Source organism: Myxocyprinus asiaticus, chromosome 39 (assembly GCF_019703515.2).
Source record: "Myxocyprinus asiaticus isolate MX2 ecotype Aquarium Trade chromosome 39, UBuf_Myxa_2, whole genome shotgun sequence".
Lineage (NCBI taxonomy): Eukaryota > Metazoa > Chordata > Actinopteri > Cypriniformes > Catostomidae > Myxocyprinus > Myxocyprinus asiaticus.
In genome coordinates this window covers 38666018-38685461 of record NC_059382.1, presented here as the reverse complement: position 1 = coordinate 38685461, position 19444 = coordinate 38666018, and the positions used below count along the sequence as shown (strand labels likewise).

At 35.6% G+C, this 19444-nt stretch overlaps 1 protein-coding gene across 2 annotated transcripts in view; it reads left to right on the top strand.

Annotated features, from left to right (window-relative positions):
* LOC127429503 (transforming growth factor beta-1 proprotein-like) overlaps positions 1–16824 on the top strand; it is a 32289-nt gene extending 15465 nt beyond the window's left edge. For both annotated transcript variants that reach the window (XM_051678548.1, XM_051678547.1), the window contains 6 exons: positions 6932–7195; positions 9646–9738; positions 9848–9995; positions 10209–10359; positions 13452–13562; positions 16686–16824. In XM_051678548.1, the coding sequence (XP_051534508.1) occupies positions 6932–7195; positions 9646–9738; positions 9848–9995; positions 10209–10359; positions 13452–13562; positions 16686–16733 (815 nt within the window). In that variant the 3' untranslated portion in view covers positions 16734–16824. The remainder of the gene's footprint in view (positions 1–6931; positions 7196–9645; positions 9739–9847; positions 9996–10208; positions 10360–13451; positions 13563–16685) is intronic.
* Positions 16825–19444: the final 2620 nt, after the last annotated feature.

Sequence of the window (19444 nt, the reverse complement as noted above, 5' to 3'; positions counted from 1 at the left end):
ACTGGGTGATAAGGCAGGGAAATTATTAGCTCATCAAGCTAGAGCATCGGCAGCATCAAGGCTGATTACTGGAATAAGGTCACCACAGGGAGATATTTTTCATGATCCATATAAAATTAATAGCATTTTCCAAGAGTTTTACTCAGGCTTTTACACTTCTGAACTTCCCTTATGCATTGACTGTGGGGAATGGTAAAAGATTACCTTTCCCAACATTGATAGTGCTATTGCTAGAACCCTTGGTGATCCAATATCAGTTTCTGAGGTGGTGGAAGCTATCAGAATTTTTACAGAATGGCAAGTCACCAGGCCCTGACGGGTTTACTACCGAGTTTTATAAAGCGTTTTCTACATCCTTAGCACCTGCACTACAGAATATGTTTAACTAGGCTTTTTCTAAGGGTTGCCTACCTCCCACCCTGTTGTTAGCATCAATCACTTTGATTGCCAAGAAAGACAAAGACCCCTTATTGTGTAGTAGTTATAGACCCATTTCAGTTTTGAACGTGGATTATACAATTTTTACCAAGATTTTATCCTTGCGTTTACAACAAGTGTTGCCCCAAATAATTTCGGCTGACCAAACAGGTTTTATGATTGGAAGACATTCTTTCTATAATATAAGGAAACTTTTCAATATTCTCAATATGCCTAGTTCAGATGTGCCAGAGGTGGTTTTAGCTCTTGATGCGGAAAAGGCGTTTGATAGAGTCGAATGGGGATATCTATTTCGTGTAATGGAAAGCTTCGGCTTTGATGATTGCTTTATTTCCTAGATCAAACTATTGTACGTCTCTCCACAGGCATCTGTGTTAACTAATGGTGTGGTTTCACCTCCATTTTTACTTCAGAGGGGCATTAGGCAAGGCTGCCCTTTGTCGCCTTTGCTTTTTGCCATTGCCATTGCCATTGCCATTGAGCCCTTAGCTATCTGGCTTCGTGAGGATGTACATTTTAAAGGTATCAATCGGCTAGGTAGAGAGAATAAATTATCCTTATATGCAGACGATCTTCTACTTTTTATTTCTGATCCTGAGACTTCTGTGCCTATTATTTTGAACATTCTAAACCATTTCGGTAAAAGTTCAGGGTATAAGATTAACTTTCATAAGAGTGAGTTGTTCCCTGTGAATTCTTTGGCAGATAACCTTGCACATTCACTTTTACCCTTTAGATAGGTGGCTGATGGATTTAAGTATTTGGGTATTTTTGAGACCAAATCCTTATCTGGAATGTATGTTTCTAATTTTGTCCCCTTACTTAAAAATTGTGAATCTGACATGGAATGCTGGGCTAACCTCCCTCTTTCTCTTGCTGGGCGTATAAGCCTAATTAAGATGACTGTTCTTCCCAAGTTTTTGTACTTATTTCAACATATTACAATTTACCTTCAGAATTTTTTTTTTTTTTTTTTTTTTTTTATGGATTTGGACACAAATAATTTCCTTTTATGGGGAAATAGACCAGCTCGAATTAGGAAAGCAATTTTAAGATTTGCACTCCCAAATAATTTTTTGCACTATTATTGCGCTTGCAATATCCAGAACATTTTATACTGGAGGAACAATCCAAATTCTGAACTCCCTTGCTGGGCCTACCTGGAACAGTACACGGCGCGCCTCTCTCTGCATTCTGTTATATGCTCTCAGTTACCATTACCTGCCAACATTAGTTCAAATTTAGTAGTATCTCACTCAGTTAAGATATGGACTCAATTTAGAAAGGTTTGCATAGGTCCTCCACCTTCTCTCCGATTTTCAAAAACCACTGTTTTGCACCATCTAATATGGATGAGGCGTTTCGAATATGGTTTTATAAAGGCATAAAGACCACTGATGATCTCTACGAGAGTGGCGTTTTCTCATCTTTTAATAACCTTTCCAAGAGATTTGACCTACCTAATTCCCACTTATTTAGTTTCTTTCAAGTCAGGCACTTTGTGCAAAAACTATTCCCTCACTTTCCAAGTGGATGTCTTCTTAAAGCTCGAACCACATTCCAAACATTCTATTTCTGTCATTTATAATCTGATTCACAAAAGTCATAGAAGTATGCCAAAAATCTTGCAAACGCCTTTATGCATTTGTTTTGTTTTTGATTGAGGGAGGTTCTAATATTAGTATTAATAGGGTGGAATGATAAGTTCTAATATTTTTTTTCTCCCAAATATTTTTTTTCTCCCAATTTTGGAATGCCCAATGTGCTCTAAGTCCTTGTGGTTGTGTAGTGATTCACCTCAGTCTGGGTGGTGGAGGACAAATCCCAGTTGACTCTGTGTCTGAGACAGTCAACCTGCACATCTTATCACATGGCTTGTTGATCATGTTGCGATGAAGACATAGCACATGTGGAGGCTTCATGCCATCCATGCTCAACTCACCACGTGCCCCACCAAGAACGAACCACATTATAGCGAACATGAGGAGGTTAACCCATGTGACTCTACCTTCCCTAGCAACCAGGCCAATTTGGTTGCTTAGGAGACCTTGCTGGAGTCACTCAGCACACCCTGGGATTCAAACTAGTGAACTAGCAAACTCCAGGGGTGGTAGCCAGCGTATTTTACCACTGAGCTACCCAGGCCCCTTAAAGTCAGTGTTGTTATCTGTTGATTTGATGTTCCATGCAGAAAAATTGTATAAATGTTTTTTCTTTTTTTTTTTTTAAATAAAAAAAAACAAATTAAGCAATATATCACAAGAAGAGTGCTTTTGTACCAAATATAATTTGTTAAAAATTGCAATGGTATGTTGATAACTAATGGTTTTTCTTGTTAAAAGTTTTTAAAAGTTTAAGGAAATTTTTTTGATTAGACACCATTTTGATAATGAAATTAAATTAGACTTTAAAACATGGAATTCTGGAAAAAAAAAATTAAAAGGAAAAAAGGATTTGGGGAAAAAATAAAACAGATTATGGGTTAGAAACACATAAAGGAAACATGCATATCTTTTCATTCATTATTTACATTGTTTCAAGTTACAAATTTAATTTCAAATAGGCTAAAGGAGTGTGTTCAATAGAACATTATCATATTATAATTTTTTTTCTGTGGTATCGAAATTGGTATTGAGAACCGTGAAATTTCTTTGGTATCGGTACCGACTACTGAAATTTTGGTACCGTGACAACACTTGTTTATAACATTGTTCGTTGGTTTGTTTTATTTTTCTCTATGGAAGTAAAAGTTGTTTGTTTTTGAACAAGAAAACCCATTCAATTTCTAACTATTTCACCCTCTCGTACTATTAATTATGACTTGGACCAGGTTGGGATGTTTTACATTTGAGTTCACAATGCCAAAAATCTTAATTGTCCTTAAAACTGCCTTTATGTTTCTTTTTACTTTTAATTTAGGGGTAAAAAATAACCATGTTCTTTACAGGTTTTGTGAGATTCGTTCTATTGTTTTGTAGGCTACAACAATGTTATTTGTATTTAATTGACAGACAATTCCTGTCTTTGATTAATGATTATACAGAGTCAATATTTTTACTGTATTCTAATATCACTGTAGGTGCAGCAGATTATGGAGAGTAATTATGGTTTGGTGTCAGATACTTGGACGCATGTGGATGGATGGTTTGTGTAATTAACCAGCGTAAATGCTCCACCCATCCTCCCACATCCTCCACTCGACATCCAGCATCCTTTGATGGCTCTCAACCATGTCAGCATCTGTTCTCAGAACATCACAATGCTGGGGTTTTGGCAAAGGAAGTCCCCTTTCTGACAAAACCAGCTCTACCTTTAAATGTCAGACTAAAAAGAGTTTTGTTTTAATGTCATATGCAGAAACCTTTTGTGGGTTGGTTTTCCACAGAACAACTGTTATATAGCTGCTAAAAAAGCAGTAGGGTTATGCAAATACAGCTTAATAGTTTTTAGTGTAAGTGTGAAAAAGGCCTGTCAGTTGTTACAAAACCCTACATTTCCCAACAGTTGGTGGAAAAATATCTAAATATAAATATTACAATTCTGAAGAATTAGGGGAAGTTTTAGAAATAGTGACCAGTTGTGTTCTATAGGGGGAAATAAGCAGTAAATTTCTGATACTGGTTAACTTTTAACATTTCTATAAATGTAACTGTTCTATAACCTTTCTATAAATGTAATACGTTTGTATAACTATTACTATTAGTGGGGCGAGTGTCACTATTTCTGTTCCTCATACATAGTGTCTGAGATGGTGTCCTTATAGTTCATAACCCTGTATACAGCCTAATGATGTCTTTCTCTCGAAATGACACAGCTAGAGTCAAAATGCAAGGGCAGCATTAGTCTTGTGTAGCCAGACGTTTGAAAATACATTTTAAGTATGGTCCATTTTGCAGCTTATTCTTGCCAAGAACCGCCCACATAGGAACAGACTAATTAAGAATATGCTATTGCCGCCCACGGAAGGCAGGCAGTAAATTGAATTTACAGATTTTCAGAAAGATTTTCTATTGATCATGGCAGTGGTAACTCAATTAATGATGATCAAATGGAGAAGCATTTTAACTGGATATACCCCCCCCCCCCCCTATGTTTGATTGTTCATAATCTTACATTTACCTTTATACATTTGGCAGATGCTTTTATCCAAAGCAACTTACAGTGCACTTATTACAGGGACAATTCCCCTGGAGCAACCTGGAATTAAGTGCCTTTCTTAAGGACACAATGGTGATGGCTGTGGGGATCGAACCAGCAACCTTACAAGTTATGTGCTTTAGCCCACTACGCCATCACCACTCCACTTAAAAAAAACGGCATCTTAAAAACACATGACTTTTGGCGTACTTCTACACGTTTGGTTAACAACAAAATGACATCACTGTGACGTCATCATGAGCAACAACTTGCTACAAATATATAAATAAATTGTTTAGTTAAGTTTTCAATGGCAGCAAACTTAGGTGCTTCTCTTTCACCACGTGGACCCGTTTTTTTGGGGCCAAACTATTTATTTAGTTATTTATTAGTAGCAAGTTGTTACTCATGCTGACATCACAGTGACGCCATTTTGTTGTTTACAAAAAGTCGTAGAAGTATGCCAAAAATCGTGCAAACGCCTTTATGCATTTGTTTTGTATTTTGGCCACCCTGTATATCCAGACATTGGGTGTAATTGAACAAAATTTTTGTGTTATAAAGAGCGGATTCAGGCTCTTGGATAGCTGTGATTCAGCTACTGTATGTTGTAGCTTAGTAGAGTATGTCAGATGGTAGTAGTCTGCTGCATCCTCCAGCGTCTTGGACTCAAAACCGGCCTGTAAGATGGAGAATTGTGTGCTAAAAATATGGAGCCCCTTGGAGGACAGCCACGGAATTTATTTTCTGAAATACTTTTGCATTCCTTCATAGAAATTTTCAAGTTGTTTCGCAATGGTTTGCGTTTCTTTATCCATCCTTATGAAAATAAAATAAAATCATAACCATAAAAATTATCAGAAAAAACAAAACTATGGTAAAAAAAATCATAATCATTTTGCCAAAAAACATGAAACAAACTAGAAACAAAATGTTCTTCATTTCAGTTCTTTCAGAGCAGAAACTTTGAACAAATAAAAATGATTTATGGTAAATAATGATTGTTAAATAATCAAATTTGGTCACCTAAAATCAATTAATTGCCTAAATCTTTTCTCCTGCATGTACACACACACTGCATGGGCGTGTTAGAAATAAACGTCACCTTTTGGGGGCCGAATGATTTAAATTTTTTAAATATTGATTTTTAAACTAGCGATTTCCTTCAGAATCAAAGTGCATGCTTATGTTCTACTAAAAAGAGAGAAGCCTCATTTATTTGGGCAACAGGAAGTTGTAATATTACGTAAATTTACTGTGATAAACCCTTAGGTATCGGAACAAAATTAACCAGTAATTAAAGGGTTAGTTCACCCAAAAATGAAAATCCTCTCATGATTTACTTACCTTTAAGCCATCTCGGATGTGTATGACTTTCCTTCTTCGGCAGAACCGAAGATTTTTATAAGCACATTTCAGCTCAGTTTGTCCATAAAATGCATGTAAATGGGTGCCATCAGGCTGCTGGCTGTTTGACAGTCCAAAAGGCAGATTTAGGCAGCATAAAAGTAATCCACACGAGTGGATCCAGTCGATCAATTAATGTCTTCTGAACAAATCGATAGGTTTGTGTAAAAAATAACTCCATAATTAAAACTTTATTAACTTAAAAAAATCGCTTCCTGCCAGCAGTCGACTCATCAGTGACGAAATCGCTATGGCGCGTTCACACGAGAAGTCGTGCTTTATAGACAACAGAGGAACGAATGTCATGTGAAAGTTTGGTCATTTCAAACAGAAATACAGCGCTGGCTTGAAACAGCGATTTAAAGTTAAAAACGTTTTAATTATCTTGTGTTAACTTGTGTCTTACACAAACCTATCAATTTGCTTCAGAAGACATTAATTGATCGACTGGAGTCGTGTGGATTATTTTATGCAGCCTAAATATGCCTTTTGGACTGTCAAACAGCCAGCAGCCTGATGGCACCCATTTACATGCATTGTATGGACAAAGATCGTAAAAATCTTCACTTCGGTTCTGTTGAAGAAGGAAAGTCATACACATCTGGTACAGCTTAAATGTAAGAACTATCCCTTTAAACAGTTATCATCATTTAAAAATATAGATCAATGATTCAATGTGACTAACCTGGCAAGCTTTGGTAAATCCAGTGAGTAGTTTTTGCTCAAAGAGTGATCATTGAATCAGTACCTTCGATTGTTGCATCACTGACCCCTGGAAGTTAAATTAATGGAGTAGATTTCAATTGGCAATTTCAGCCATTTGCAGTTTTGCGGTTCTTGTGCAAAATATACATAAAACAGTCTGTGAATGCACTGTGGACAGTCAGTCACCCATCTTCTGAATCATAACCAAGATCCTCTTCATTCTCTCCCTTATCTCTTACTTTAGCCGAAAATGGTACGAAATATCAGATGCTTTTTAACGTGTCTGAAATGCGACAGAGTATTCCTGACTACAGGCTGCTGTCACAGGCTGAGCTGAGGCTTCGGATCAAGACTCCCACCATGGACCAGGAGCAGAGGGTCGAGCTCTACCATGGAGTGGGTGACCAGGCCCGATATCTGGGCACACGATTCGTCTCAAAGGACTGGGCCAATCGCTGGCTCTCCTTTGATGTGAAACAGACAATCACAGAATGGCTCCAAAGTTCAGGTGAGGTCACTGTTGCATTTAGTTTACATCAACCTCTGTTTCACAATTTGAATCAGCGTTTGTAAGCGCAGGAGTATTGCATTATAGTGCGAACTGCATTATAGTCCACATGATATTCTCATAATATCCTCTTCTTGAGTGTCTATAAAATACAGTAGTGTTGTGTTAATGAAGTGAGCAGTTATTTTTATTGCTGTACTATTAGCAAGTACCAGTTATACAGTTGTTCAGGCTTCTGTGTCACTATAATTAATATCACAGCATTTTTACATGTAGAAACTACAGTTACATTGATCTAACCATGATAATAAGGGGCCATAAATTTACCTGTGGTTACTAAATCTTATGCTGCTTTCCATTAAACATGTAAAGTTGGAAATTTCCAACTTCCTATGTGGAAAATTGCGATAGAACAACACTTGCATCCGGAACTTCCAACCTGGAGACTCCCAACTTTGCCAAGATGGTGGTGTATGACATCATCAGCATAGCAGCACCCAGTTAAACAAACACTGTTAATATTAGACAAAATTGACTTTCAAGTTCTACATTACATGATAATAAAACCTGTTAAAATGTACGCAAAGAGATCGTCTTGATAACCATATACCTGCAAATAATATGCAAGCATTGTCATGTTTCTTTATGCCTCGCACAACAGAATGCTCAGAAGTCAGAGATATCCTACATCCAGCTTTGAAAGCAGCATCATTACAAATACCAGCACTTAAAAACTATGGTCACTGCGCATTGTGACAAAGACATTGCCTGATAGCTTCCTTTTTCATAAGAATAAAAAAAGGATGAAGAGACAAAAGTAAAGTAAAAACCGTTTGTTTACATTAGTCCTGATTAGGATTTTATCTACCAATTTATTTTCTTCTGTGACATTACTGGAAACTGTTCCTGTAAAAACAGCAGTGTGTTTTGACAACTGTGTGTTTTAATCACTTTCACACAAAACACAGGTACAATGGCTGATTATGACTGTATAAACACGTATTTTTCGCTCTATTACTCACACACTGCCATGTTACAATATCAAAACACTTTTACCATAATGCATCGTTTGAAAAACGATAAATTTTAATGCATGTATTACAGTGCTACCTACATTTACACACTTACTCCAATTTGATTAGCTTGCACGGGAAACATCCAAACTGACACTAGAGATGAACATGTCATAGAAACAACATGAAATGTTGTGGTTGCTTCAGAAAATTTCCTTTTCATGTCACATTTGCTTTTAGGACACTATAGGTTAGATTTAGGTGGTGGTTTAGGGTAAGGATGTCTGTTTTGTTCACCTCTCATTTGTGTTTAGGACACTATTGTTTAGGTTTAGGTTGAAGTTTGAGGTGCATTTACTCATTAACTAATTTACCTTACTGGACATTTCATGTGTAATGAAGTACGTCATTCGTTTTGCAAAAATTTTGCCACCGTCATGTAATTTTAATGAGATCAGGCTGAATGTTCCCTTTGTTAAGGGATTGTAAAGAGGTTCATTAATGACTAATAATTAATTTACAAATGCATTATAAATCAATGATATGCAGCTATAACAACATACATAAAAAGGGTGACTTTTGTTAAATACCTGCCAAATAGTAAGCCAATTTACCACACGTTATACATTATAACACTTATTCAACATTAGTTACCTATGGAAATCTGTTCAGGTAAAGTGGACACATGTGAAGCATTTATTAAGGAGTTCAAGGAGCATTAAAATCCTGTTCATAAAAGTTCATTATTGTTTAATGGTCATCAGGTTTTATTAAATGATATATTCTGTGAATGAGTGTGAAGTCATGAAAAGTGTTTCTGCAGAGGACTTTCGGTAACTAGGACTAGGAAAAAACATTCTTTTGAGATCAACATGACAATGTGAGAGACAACTCAAGTGAGTCAAGAAATTACAATAATGAATATAAACACAAATTGGACTGAAGTAAAATGACATAACCCCCCCCCCCCTTTTAATTTAACTATAAAATCCTGTTTTGTTACATTGTGACATAAAGGCATTTTATGTTTCTGATTAATATAAGTATGGATAAGTGTAATAATTAAGCATTTATAGCATGCAAGTGAAAATGCTCACTATTTGGCAAGTATTGGGTGAAAGTTGCCCTTTTATGAATGTTGCTATAACTGCATAAAAATTGTTTATAATGCATTTGTAAATTACTTATTAGTCATTTTTAGATAATTTATAAACCTTTAACAAAGGCAATGCTAATGTAAAGTGTTATTGATTATCTTGAACGTACGGGGAGAAATAAAAATCAGCTTGCAATGAGCAGGGTTTGACCAACAAAAAGTTGCATTATAATTGTAATATACTGTGATTTACTGTTTATTAAGTAGAGTTCTTCAAAACACTAATAAGTGTGTGTGTGTGTGTGTGTGTGTGTGTGTGTGTGTGTGTGTGTGTTGAACAGAAGATGAAGTGAGTTTAGAGCTGAGGTTATACTGTGGCTGTAAAACCAGCAAAGACCAGCAGAGTGCTGATAAGTTCCTATTCACCATATCAGGTATGATGATCTCAATGTTTGACATTTAGTGTTGAAAGTATGTGCCAAAAAATCTAAAGCTGAAGTAACCTTTGATATATATCTTTTTTCTGGGTGTATGTGTTTTCAGGACTAGAAAAGCAAAGAGGTGACACTCGTGATCTTGCAGGAATGATGGTGAAACCATATATCTTGGCTTTATCTTTGCCCTCTAATGGCAACTCTCTTGCGTCCGCTCGCAGGAAACGAGCTGCTGGCACTGATGAAACCTGCAATGAGTAAGTCTCTTTCTCTCTCTGTCTTTCACTTTCTATATTCCTACAAGCATATCAAAAGCAGTTTTACAATCCTCTCAAATAGCTCTAGTCTACAGTGGATGAGGCAAAATTCAGCAATTCAGTAATTATGGTTCTACAGTTGTAATCTTTGTCATTGCAAATAGTTTACATGATAAAAAAAACTTTCTCCTAATCCCCCAAATTCTCTGGCAGAAAAACTGAGACCTGTTGTATGCGGAAACTTTACATCGACTTCCGGAAAGACCTGGGCTGGAAGTGGATCCACAAGCCCAAGGGCTACTTCGCTAACTACTGCATGGGCTCCTGCACCTACATCTGGAACACTGAGAACAAATACTCACAGGTAGCCTGTTTTTAGGGTGTTTGTTATCAGTTAGGCTGACATACTGTATGTTTAGGAATAGGAAAACACTATTGCTGCGTCCCGAGTTTGTACCAAAAGAGTGCGCCAGTATTGGGACATACTACTACTAGTGCATCTTGATACCGCAGACATCGTTGTTGTATAATGCTTGCTTTTGCATGTAAGCAAATGCAAAGAATACCTTCATTGCATTTGCATCTACTGTACATTTACATTTATTCACTTAGCAGACGCTTTTATCCAAGCAACTTACAATACAGTAGAACTAAAGCAATTCATCCAAGGGGAAAAGTATTACGAGAAGTGCTGTGATCCAAAATTCCAGAATCAGATGTAGGTGAGACACGGTGGGACAACAGAAAGAAAATTGAGCATTTTCTGAAGTTAGCAAGGGATTCAGCTGTTCTGATGGATTTGGAAAGATCATTCCACCTTTACATAATGTTCTGAGTGCCTTAAACTTGATGCGGGCGGCACCTGCTAGCCAGTGGAGTGAGACAAAGGAGGAGTAACAGAAAGGCTAGCTAAAAGAGCATTGCAGTAGTCCGGTCTAGAGATAAAGATCCACAACAATTTCCCTAATGTTGTAGAGGACAAATCTACATTACCAGGTCTTTTTGATGTAGTCCATGAATTTCAGCCAGTTGTGGGTAAAAGTGTCAAAGAAATAGCTTGAAGAAGATGGGAGGGCAGAGGGTGAAGGGAGCAGGTCAGATGGTTGGAGAGAAGTTTAGAGACATCAGCCTCTGTATAAGGAGAGACAGAAAAGAAAGAGGAATGTGGGTGGTGGGTGTTTTTGAGTTTGTTGTTTTAGGATTAGGGTAAGCGGGTTAGAGTTGGGGTGGGGGTTAGGGTTATTTGGGTTCTGGCTGGGGTTAGCAGTGAGAATCAAATGCTGATGATTGTTACTTTGACAAAGAATGACAGAGCCAGGGGTTGAAGTTTGTAGCGTAGTGTTTTGAAATCCTGCACCTGGATGAAAGCATAGTTTTAAGTCTGTAGCTTGAGGTTTATCCAGGTGCATGTTGAAGTCACAAAGACACAATCGGGCTGCCATCATAAGAGAAGGAATATAGCTGCACATTCAGTGTGTCCTCTGGTCAAATCCAGGTCTTGGTCAGGACCAGGATATTGAGAGCTGACTGACTGGCAATGGCAGGAATTAAGTCAGCTTTGTTTACTGACTGGCAGTTCCTGGGGAAGTGCAAAGGGGACGCTGTTATTTTTTTCTTCTCGTTAGCTTAAAATTCACTATTACTTCACTTTTAGGTTCATACTTTTAAATACTACTAAAGCAGTCACTTACATCGCCACTTTTCTTTAACTGAACCATAACAAACTCTCCTCTTGTGTTTAGCCGAAAAGTATGCATGGATGCACACTTCAAAACTCCACCAGAAAAGTATCATTATGGTGCTTTTTGCAATAATATTTTCAACATACTATGATTTGGGATGCACTAATTCTAATCTTGCATACCATTTAGGACATATGGTATGTGAAATGGGTCACAGGGCCTGTTTGTTTTCCTGCCCGGACTGTTTCCTGGCTCTTGTTCCCGTTAGAAACATTTTTAGGCCAGAGATACATAACACCACCCTATGAAGCCAATGACAGATTTCTGTGAGTTGGAATCTAATAAGACTGCAGTGTTGCACCTGGGGCTGTGTGTTTTACTTCATTTACAGTGCAAGGGTAGTGTCCACAGAGACATTTGAGGTACTTACTTTGGAGAGTGAAAAGTTTTGAATGACTTGTTACCCCAGGGGCAAAAATGCCATACACTTTACATCATTACAGCTTGAATAATAACAGTGATTTTCAACTCTTTTGCAGGTTCTTAAGTTGTACTTTTAGGTGCTTCAGATTTTACCAGTTTTATTACACTAGTTTTACATGAAATAGATTGCTGCAAAAAATGCATTCTGGGACACTCTGGGAGACAAGGCTCATTGTAGAGTGTCAGGTTTTTTAGTAAGTTGTTGTTTTATGTAAAGCATATTGGAAAAATTTACATTAAGAATCATGGTTTCAAAGCTAGTGATGTTTTGAAGCATATTTATTTTAATTAAACAAGGCAGCGCACATGCTCTTGACAGATAGGGTCATAGGGCAAAACAGTTGAACCACTTTTGTACATGCTATTTCAGCCCAAAAAAACTGTTTGTTTTTGTAAGTCCCAGTCAGCAGGGGGCAGTAAATGCTTCAGCTGTCCAGGCAACACACCACACTGACTGCAGACAGCACAAGTTGTGGATGCGTTCTTGCATTCAAATATAGATTCGGAGCACAACTCCGAATGCAGGGGTCTCAATATGTATTTTTCTAAGTTATAAACTATGTTTAAAAATGCTGTGTTTATGACATGATGCAACCAAAGTGAAACACTCCAAAGGCAGACCCATGTGTGCATGGACGCATCCTTAGAAAAGCCCTTACAATAAGTGTACCTTGGACAAATTGACTAATTCAAATGTGAAATGGATTACTGTAGGCCAGTGATATGCTTATTTTCAATTACATGGAAATGAAATAATATATTGAATTCTAAAGCCCCTTTCTGTATTTTCTAATCATCCCAATCATACTTAACAGCTGGTATAACGTCACTGCAGCACTGTTTAATCGGTGTATTACCAAAATGTCTATTCAGTGTCTAAGTGTATTGTGCTACAGTGTTTTTATGTGCAATATTTGCCCCCTAGAATTGATTTTCTGGGGCATTTTTACATTTATGAGGGCATTTTTTGTTTTTTAACCATATAAAAACACAGTGCATTATTGCAATTTCTATTTAAATTAATAGTTCAATCTGAACCATAATGGCTTCTACCAAATCAGGAACAAAAGAAGCTGTAAATAATGGATGACAGCTAATATGTATTGTGTAAACTGCCCGTATATCATATGCTCTATGTTTGTTCAGGGGTTAGTAACACTGTCTCACTGCAGTGTGAGTTGCCATGATTTAGCAAATAACATGTACATTTCTCAAACATTCAAATGTTACTTCTCTTTTTCATACACTGTTCGAACATCTATCTGTGTTTTTGTGTATGTGTTTCTCACAGATATTAGCCTTGTACAAACACCACAACCCCGGTGCATCTGCCCAGCCTTGCTGTGTACCTGCAGTCTTAGATCCTCTGCCAATTCTTTACTATGTGGGAAGACAACATAAGGTAAATTCATCCATGTCTATTTTAAAAGTATCTCAACTTCATGCTTAAGAGTACTTTCAAATTTACTTTCAAACTTTAGAAATTGGTGTTTAATTACTTCTTAAACAATTAAAGGTGTACTCAGTAATGTTTTCTTTATTAAAAAAGTCTAACTCTTGAAGACATGAATTGTAGTTTTACAATAAATGTTGGAAACCATGATCACTCACATTAAAATGAAGACTCCAGTCATATCAGTAACCTTATAAAAGCTGTTTTAGAGGGTCCGCACATGGTAGTTGATGTAGGTAAATGATGGTAGGTAAATGATGCTGCATCCAAGCCACTTGGTGTCAGTGTAAATCCAAGATGACACAAAGACACAAGTTACTAAGTGCACCTTTAAAGCAGAAATCCCACATTCTTTGGAGTTAGAATGATTAGATATGTTGGATGTAAGGGATATAATGTACAGTCAGCCTGTTGTTATTACCGAATAAACCCCACAGGGTGATCAGGACCCCGACACAAAGCGAAGGACCCTTATATCACCCTCAATGGGTTTACTTTGCGATAACAACAGGCTGACTGTACATTATCCCACTTCTTATACAGCTACTAACAAAATAAATAAATACATGGACATATAATATTGATTTGATTTTAAATTATGTGAGAAGTAATAAATTGCCAAACAGCTAAAATCCACATTCAGTTTACGTCGGAGATCTAATGGTGTTTATTTTGTGAAAATGAACGTCTGATTGTTCATTATCCAGCTTATTACAAGACTACTTGGCAATAAATAAATAAATGCACATGAAACATTAATTTGAGTCGAAATTATTTTATTAGCTTACTTATAGAAGAAGCAGGAAAGATGGCTAGCAATACGCAGATGAGCGGTCTGATATGCAGATGTGCGGTTGTTACTGAGAAATATCAGACCGTAAATGGTGGTATTGACCAATCAGAATCGAGTATTCCAGAGAGCCCTGTAATAAAAACTATTATCTCACATAAAATTAACATAGCATGAAAAGTACCAGCCTTAAAATTGTGATTTTGGCATATGCAACTGCATTAGTTCTGACATTCTCAACTGTATCTAACCGTTAAAATCATACAACAGTGCCATAATCTTGAACTGGTATTCAATTCATTATAGAAAAATATTTAATTATTAACTTTTATTAACCTTTTCCTATTAGGGATGATTTCAACCAGTTCTGGTATTTATAATGTTCAATTTTAACTATTTACACTTTTGATAACTTATTAAAAATAGACTATTTATAATGTTACACACTGTTTTAGTCCATTTGTAAATAATTGAAATCATTGTAGTTTATTGTAGTAGTATCTTTTTCTCATGTCCTCAACGCTGAACATCAAACATTTTTTGAAAACACTAAGTGCTAAATCATCAGATTTCTTTTTTTTATTTTTATTTTATTTTTTTTATTACCACTATTCTTAATGGTGGTTGTCATTTCTGTAATTAAGTGACTTTATATTGTATTACAGTAAAAAAAAAATAAATAAAAACTGCAAACATTTCTTACTGAATATCTTTGAATTATCTAAATATCCTTAAAACAGCAAAAATTACTTGAGAAGGAGAATGGCATAAAATTTAAGTCATTTTTAGAGAAGTCCTACAAATTTGGGATGAGTTTATGCTTTCAACAAGAAAAAACTTCATTAAGAAAGGGTTAAGAAAAATAAACTTGTTTTCCCTTTTAATTTAAAATGAACATAAAAGTAAAGTTTTTTTTTCTTACCCCATTAGCAAATAGTTTTTTGTTTTCTTGTTGTAAGTGCAAAGTAGCTATACCCTACTGAGTGATATCTTAATTTGGGCAAAATATGCAACCTTGTTACATATATTAAATATGTTATATTTTTAATTCCATACATTTTATGGAATATTTTTTTTTCATTTATGTATAAAAACAAAAATATGTTTTCATACATAAATTAACACACAAATAAGTGTTTTAAACTGTATTCAGACACATCCCAAATTTTGGTATTGGGATTGCAAAAACTGCTAACCTAATCTAAAATATAACATCTTATTTAATATTTTCACTGCAAAAAAATCATTTTCTTACTGTGTATTATGTCTTATTGTTTTAAGAATGTTTAGATAATTTTACTAGATACATTTACTTGAGAAGCAAAATGACATAAGATATTTTGTCTAATTTTTAGAGAAACCTAACAAAATGTAGTAATGTTTATAACAACATACTGTAAAACTATTTGCCAATACATGGGGTAAAAAAAAAAAAATATATATATATATATATATATATATATATATATATATATATATATATATATACACACTACCAGTCAAAAGTTTTGAAACACTTGACTGAAATGTTTCTCATGATCTTAAAAATCTTTTGATCTGAAGGCGTATGCTTAAATGTTTGAAATTACTTTTGTAGACAAAAATATAATTGTGCCACCATATTAATTTATTTCATTATAAAACTAAAATTTAATAAAAAAGAAATTTTTTTTTGAAATTGATGACTTGGACCAAATAATAAAGAAAAGCAGCCAATAAGTGGTTGTTAAAATATAACACAGTTTTGATTTATTTTGGATTTTTTTAGTCACAACATAATTCCCATAGTTCCATTTCTATTATTCCATAGTTGTGATGACTTTACTGTTATTCTAAAATGTGAAAAAACAAAAAAGAAAGAAAGCATGAGTAAGTGACCCTAAACTTTTGAACAGTAGTGTATATATATATATACAGAATCATTTAAATTTTTTTTAAAATCATTCTATTCATTGTTAGATTTCTATGAAAAAAAGACCATTCTGCTTCAAGTATTGTTTCTTGTTTGAAGGATAATAATGCTCAGAAAGTAAAAAAAAAAAGACTGACCTCCTGAGGTTGACAAACAACATTCTCTAAATCTTAAACACCTCATTTCACTGACAATTTTTGAGAAATTGAAGCCAAGGTCTGTTTTGTACCTTTTTGGTGAAAAGTACCAGGGAACACCCTGAGATTTTTTTGTCCCAACTTTGAATTAGAGCATTGATTGAAAGACTAAGACTAATGTACCAATCCATTAACAATGTGAATGAGTCATTCTGTCTCGATTCTGCTTCTAGGTGGAGCAGTTGTCCAACATGGTGGTGAGAAGCTGCCAGTGCAGTTAGAGTTCATCTAGCCGCAGAACATCCGTTTATCTCCAAGAGCTCACCATGACACTCTCCTCTCTCTCTCTCTCTCTCTCTCTCTCTCTCTCTCTCTGGACGGTAAACAAGCAAAAGCATGGACCCACAAAGAGACGGACTTATAAAGTCTCAGTGGCCAAGGACATGAGGAGCTGAGAGAACTGACATGGAAAAACCGCATGGAAGGAAAATTCGCAAAAGTTGAAAAAAAAAAAAAATTAAATAGCAGACTTTAGGTTTCTTTCTAGGCTCTACCCCTCCACAGCGGCACAAGAACACAGGCATTACATGCAACATTTCACCAAACAAGCTCAATATTAAACCAAATATATGCTTTGTTATCTTTCTAGATGTTTATTTACACTATTCGAACCCTAATTTATTTTACTGGTTAGGTTAATGATTTGATTGTACAGTAGAGGCTGCCGTGTAGTGTTGCATGCCATATGTACAATGAAGATTTCTTATGGTGCTGTATAAGGAAATGATGTCACAGGAGTATCCATCTATGTGTAAATCACAAGTAAACAACACACTTAAAGAGAAGACCACAGTCTTTGCACTAAACGATTGAGGGGAAGACTAAAGACTGAAGGTCCCAGGAGTTCATGACAATGGTTTGATGTTTTAATGTACAGTTATTGGTGCAGACAGCTTCCTCCATTAAAGAATCTTACCTGAACAGGTGCGTTTAAGAGACTCTGGCTATAAAACCTGTTGGTGTCTCATCACTTAGAAGTGAGAGGAATTCGAGAAACACTAGAACTATAGTATTGGAGCAAAGTCTAGTTACATAACTTTATGACATTGATGGACCATGGAGGCCACTTTCCTAAGTGGTCATGTGCCCCCTAATTATTGCACACTATCAAGTGTCAATGGAGCATGTCTTTCGAAATGCCTTCAGGTCCTCATGGAGTCAGTCCGTTATTACAACATCTAGTGATTCAGTAAAGGTGTATGTTGGTCAATCGAAAAACCTAATAAATTATATTTTGCTTAAATAATTAAGATTTTTTTGACATTATTTGCATGGCAATTAATGACATTTTCTCCACAAATTATTATTACTGTACTGCAAACACTTTTTTTTTTTACTTTATTTAAACACATTATTCCTAATGATGATTTTAATTAGGTTCTCATTACTGTAATTCAGTAACTTTTTTATTGTATTACAGTAAACCTAATTATTGTATAATATACTGAAAATAATCAATTTACTGGATATTTGAAAACAACTATTTGCCAATGGGGTAAGAAAAATTAACTTGTTTTCCCTTTCAGTTCAGTTAACTGCATTGCCCAATATACTGTGTGTGTGTGTATATATATATATATATATATATATATATATATACACACACAAACACACACTGGCGGCCAAAAGTTTGGAATAATGTACAGATTTTGCTCTTCTGGAAATAAATTGGTACATTTATTCACCAAAGTGGCATTCAACTGATCACAATGTATAGTCCAGACATTTTTCATACTTCATACTTCAAAGAGTTCTCATCCAAAAATCGTCCATGTGCAGCAATGACAGCTTTGCAGATCCTTGACATTCTAGCTGTCAGTTTGTCCAGATACTCAGGTGACATTTCACCCCACACTTCCTGTAGCACTTGTCATAGATGTTGCTGTCTTGTCGGGCACTTCTCACGCACCTTACAGTCTAGCTGATCACACAAAAGCTCAATGGGGTTAAGATCCATAACACTCTTTTCCAATTATCTGTTGTCCAATGTCTGTGTTTCTTTGCCCACTCTAACCTTTTCTTTTTGTTTTTCTGTTTCAAAAGTGGCTTTTTCTTTGCAATTCTTCCTATAAGTCCTGCACCCCTGAGTCTTCTCTTTACTGTTGTACATGAAACTGGTGTTGAGCGGGTAGAATTCAATGAAGCTGTCAGCTGAAGACATGTGAGGCATCTATTTCTCAAACTACAGACTCTGATGTACTTATCCTCTTGTTTAGTTGTACATCTGGCCTTCCACATCTCTTTCTGTCCTTGTTAGAGCCAGTTGTCCTTTGTCTTTGAAGACTGTAGTGTACACCTTTGAATGAAATCTTCAGGTTTTGTTTTTTTGTTTTTTTTGGTACAAAACATTGTCTGACGAGTTTCTAGAGAAAGCTGTTTCTTTTTTGCCATTTTTGACCTAATATTGACCTTAAGACATGCCAGTCTATTGCATACTGTGGCAACTCAAAAACAAACACAAAGACAATGTTAAGATTAATTTAACGAACCAAATAGCTTTCAGCAGTGTTTGATATAATGACGTGATTTTCTAGTACCAAATGATCAATTTATCATGATTACTCAAGGATAAGGTGTTGGAGTGATGGCTGCTGTCTAGATTTGATCAAAATGACTTTTTTCAAATAGTGATGCTGTTTTTTACATCAGTAATGTCCTGACTATTTGTGATCAGTTGAATGCCACTTTGGTGAATTAAAGAACCAATTTCCTTCCGAAACAGCAAAATCTGTACATTATTCCAAACTTTTGGCCACCAGTGTACATATATATATATAGTATGTAAGTTATCAGCATGAAAGTTATTACATTTTGTCCAATTTCTCTGAAAACATGACAAAATATGTAATAATATTTTGCTTTTTAAGTAAATTTTCCTTCTTTTAAGAAGGTTTAGATATTTTTACTACATGGAAAACAGGACAAAAATACT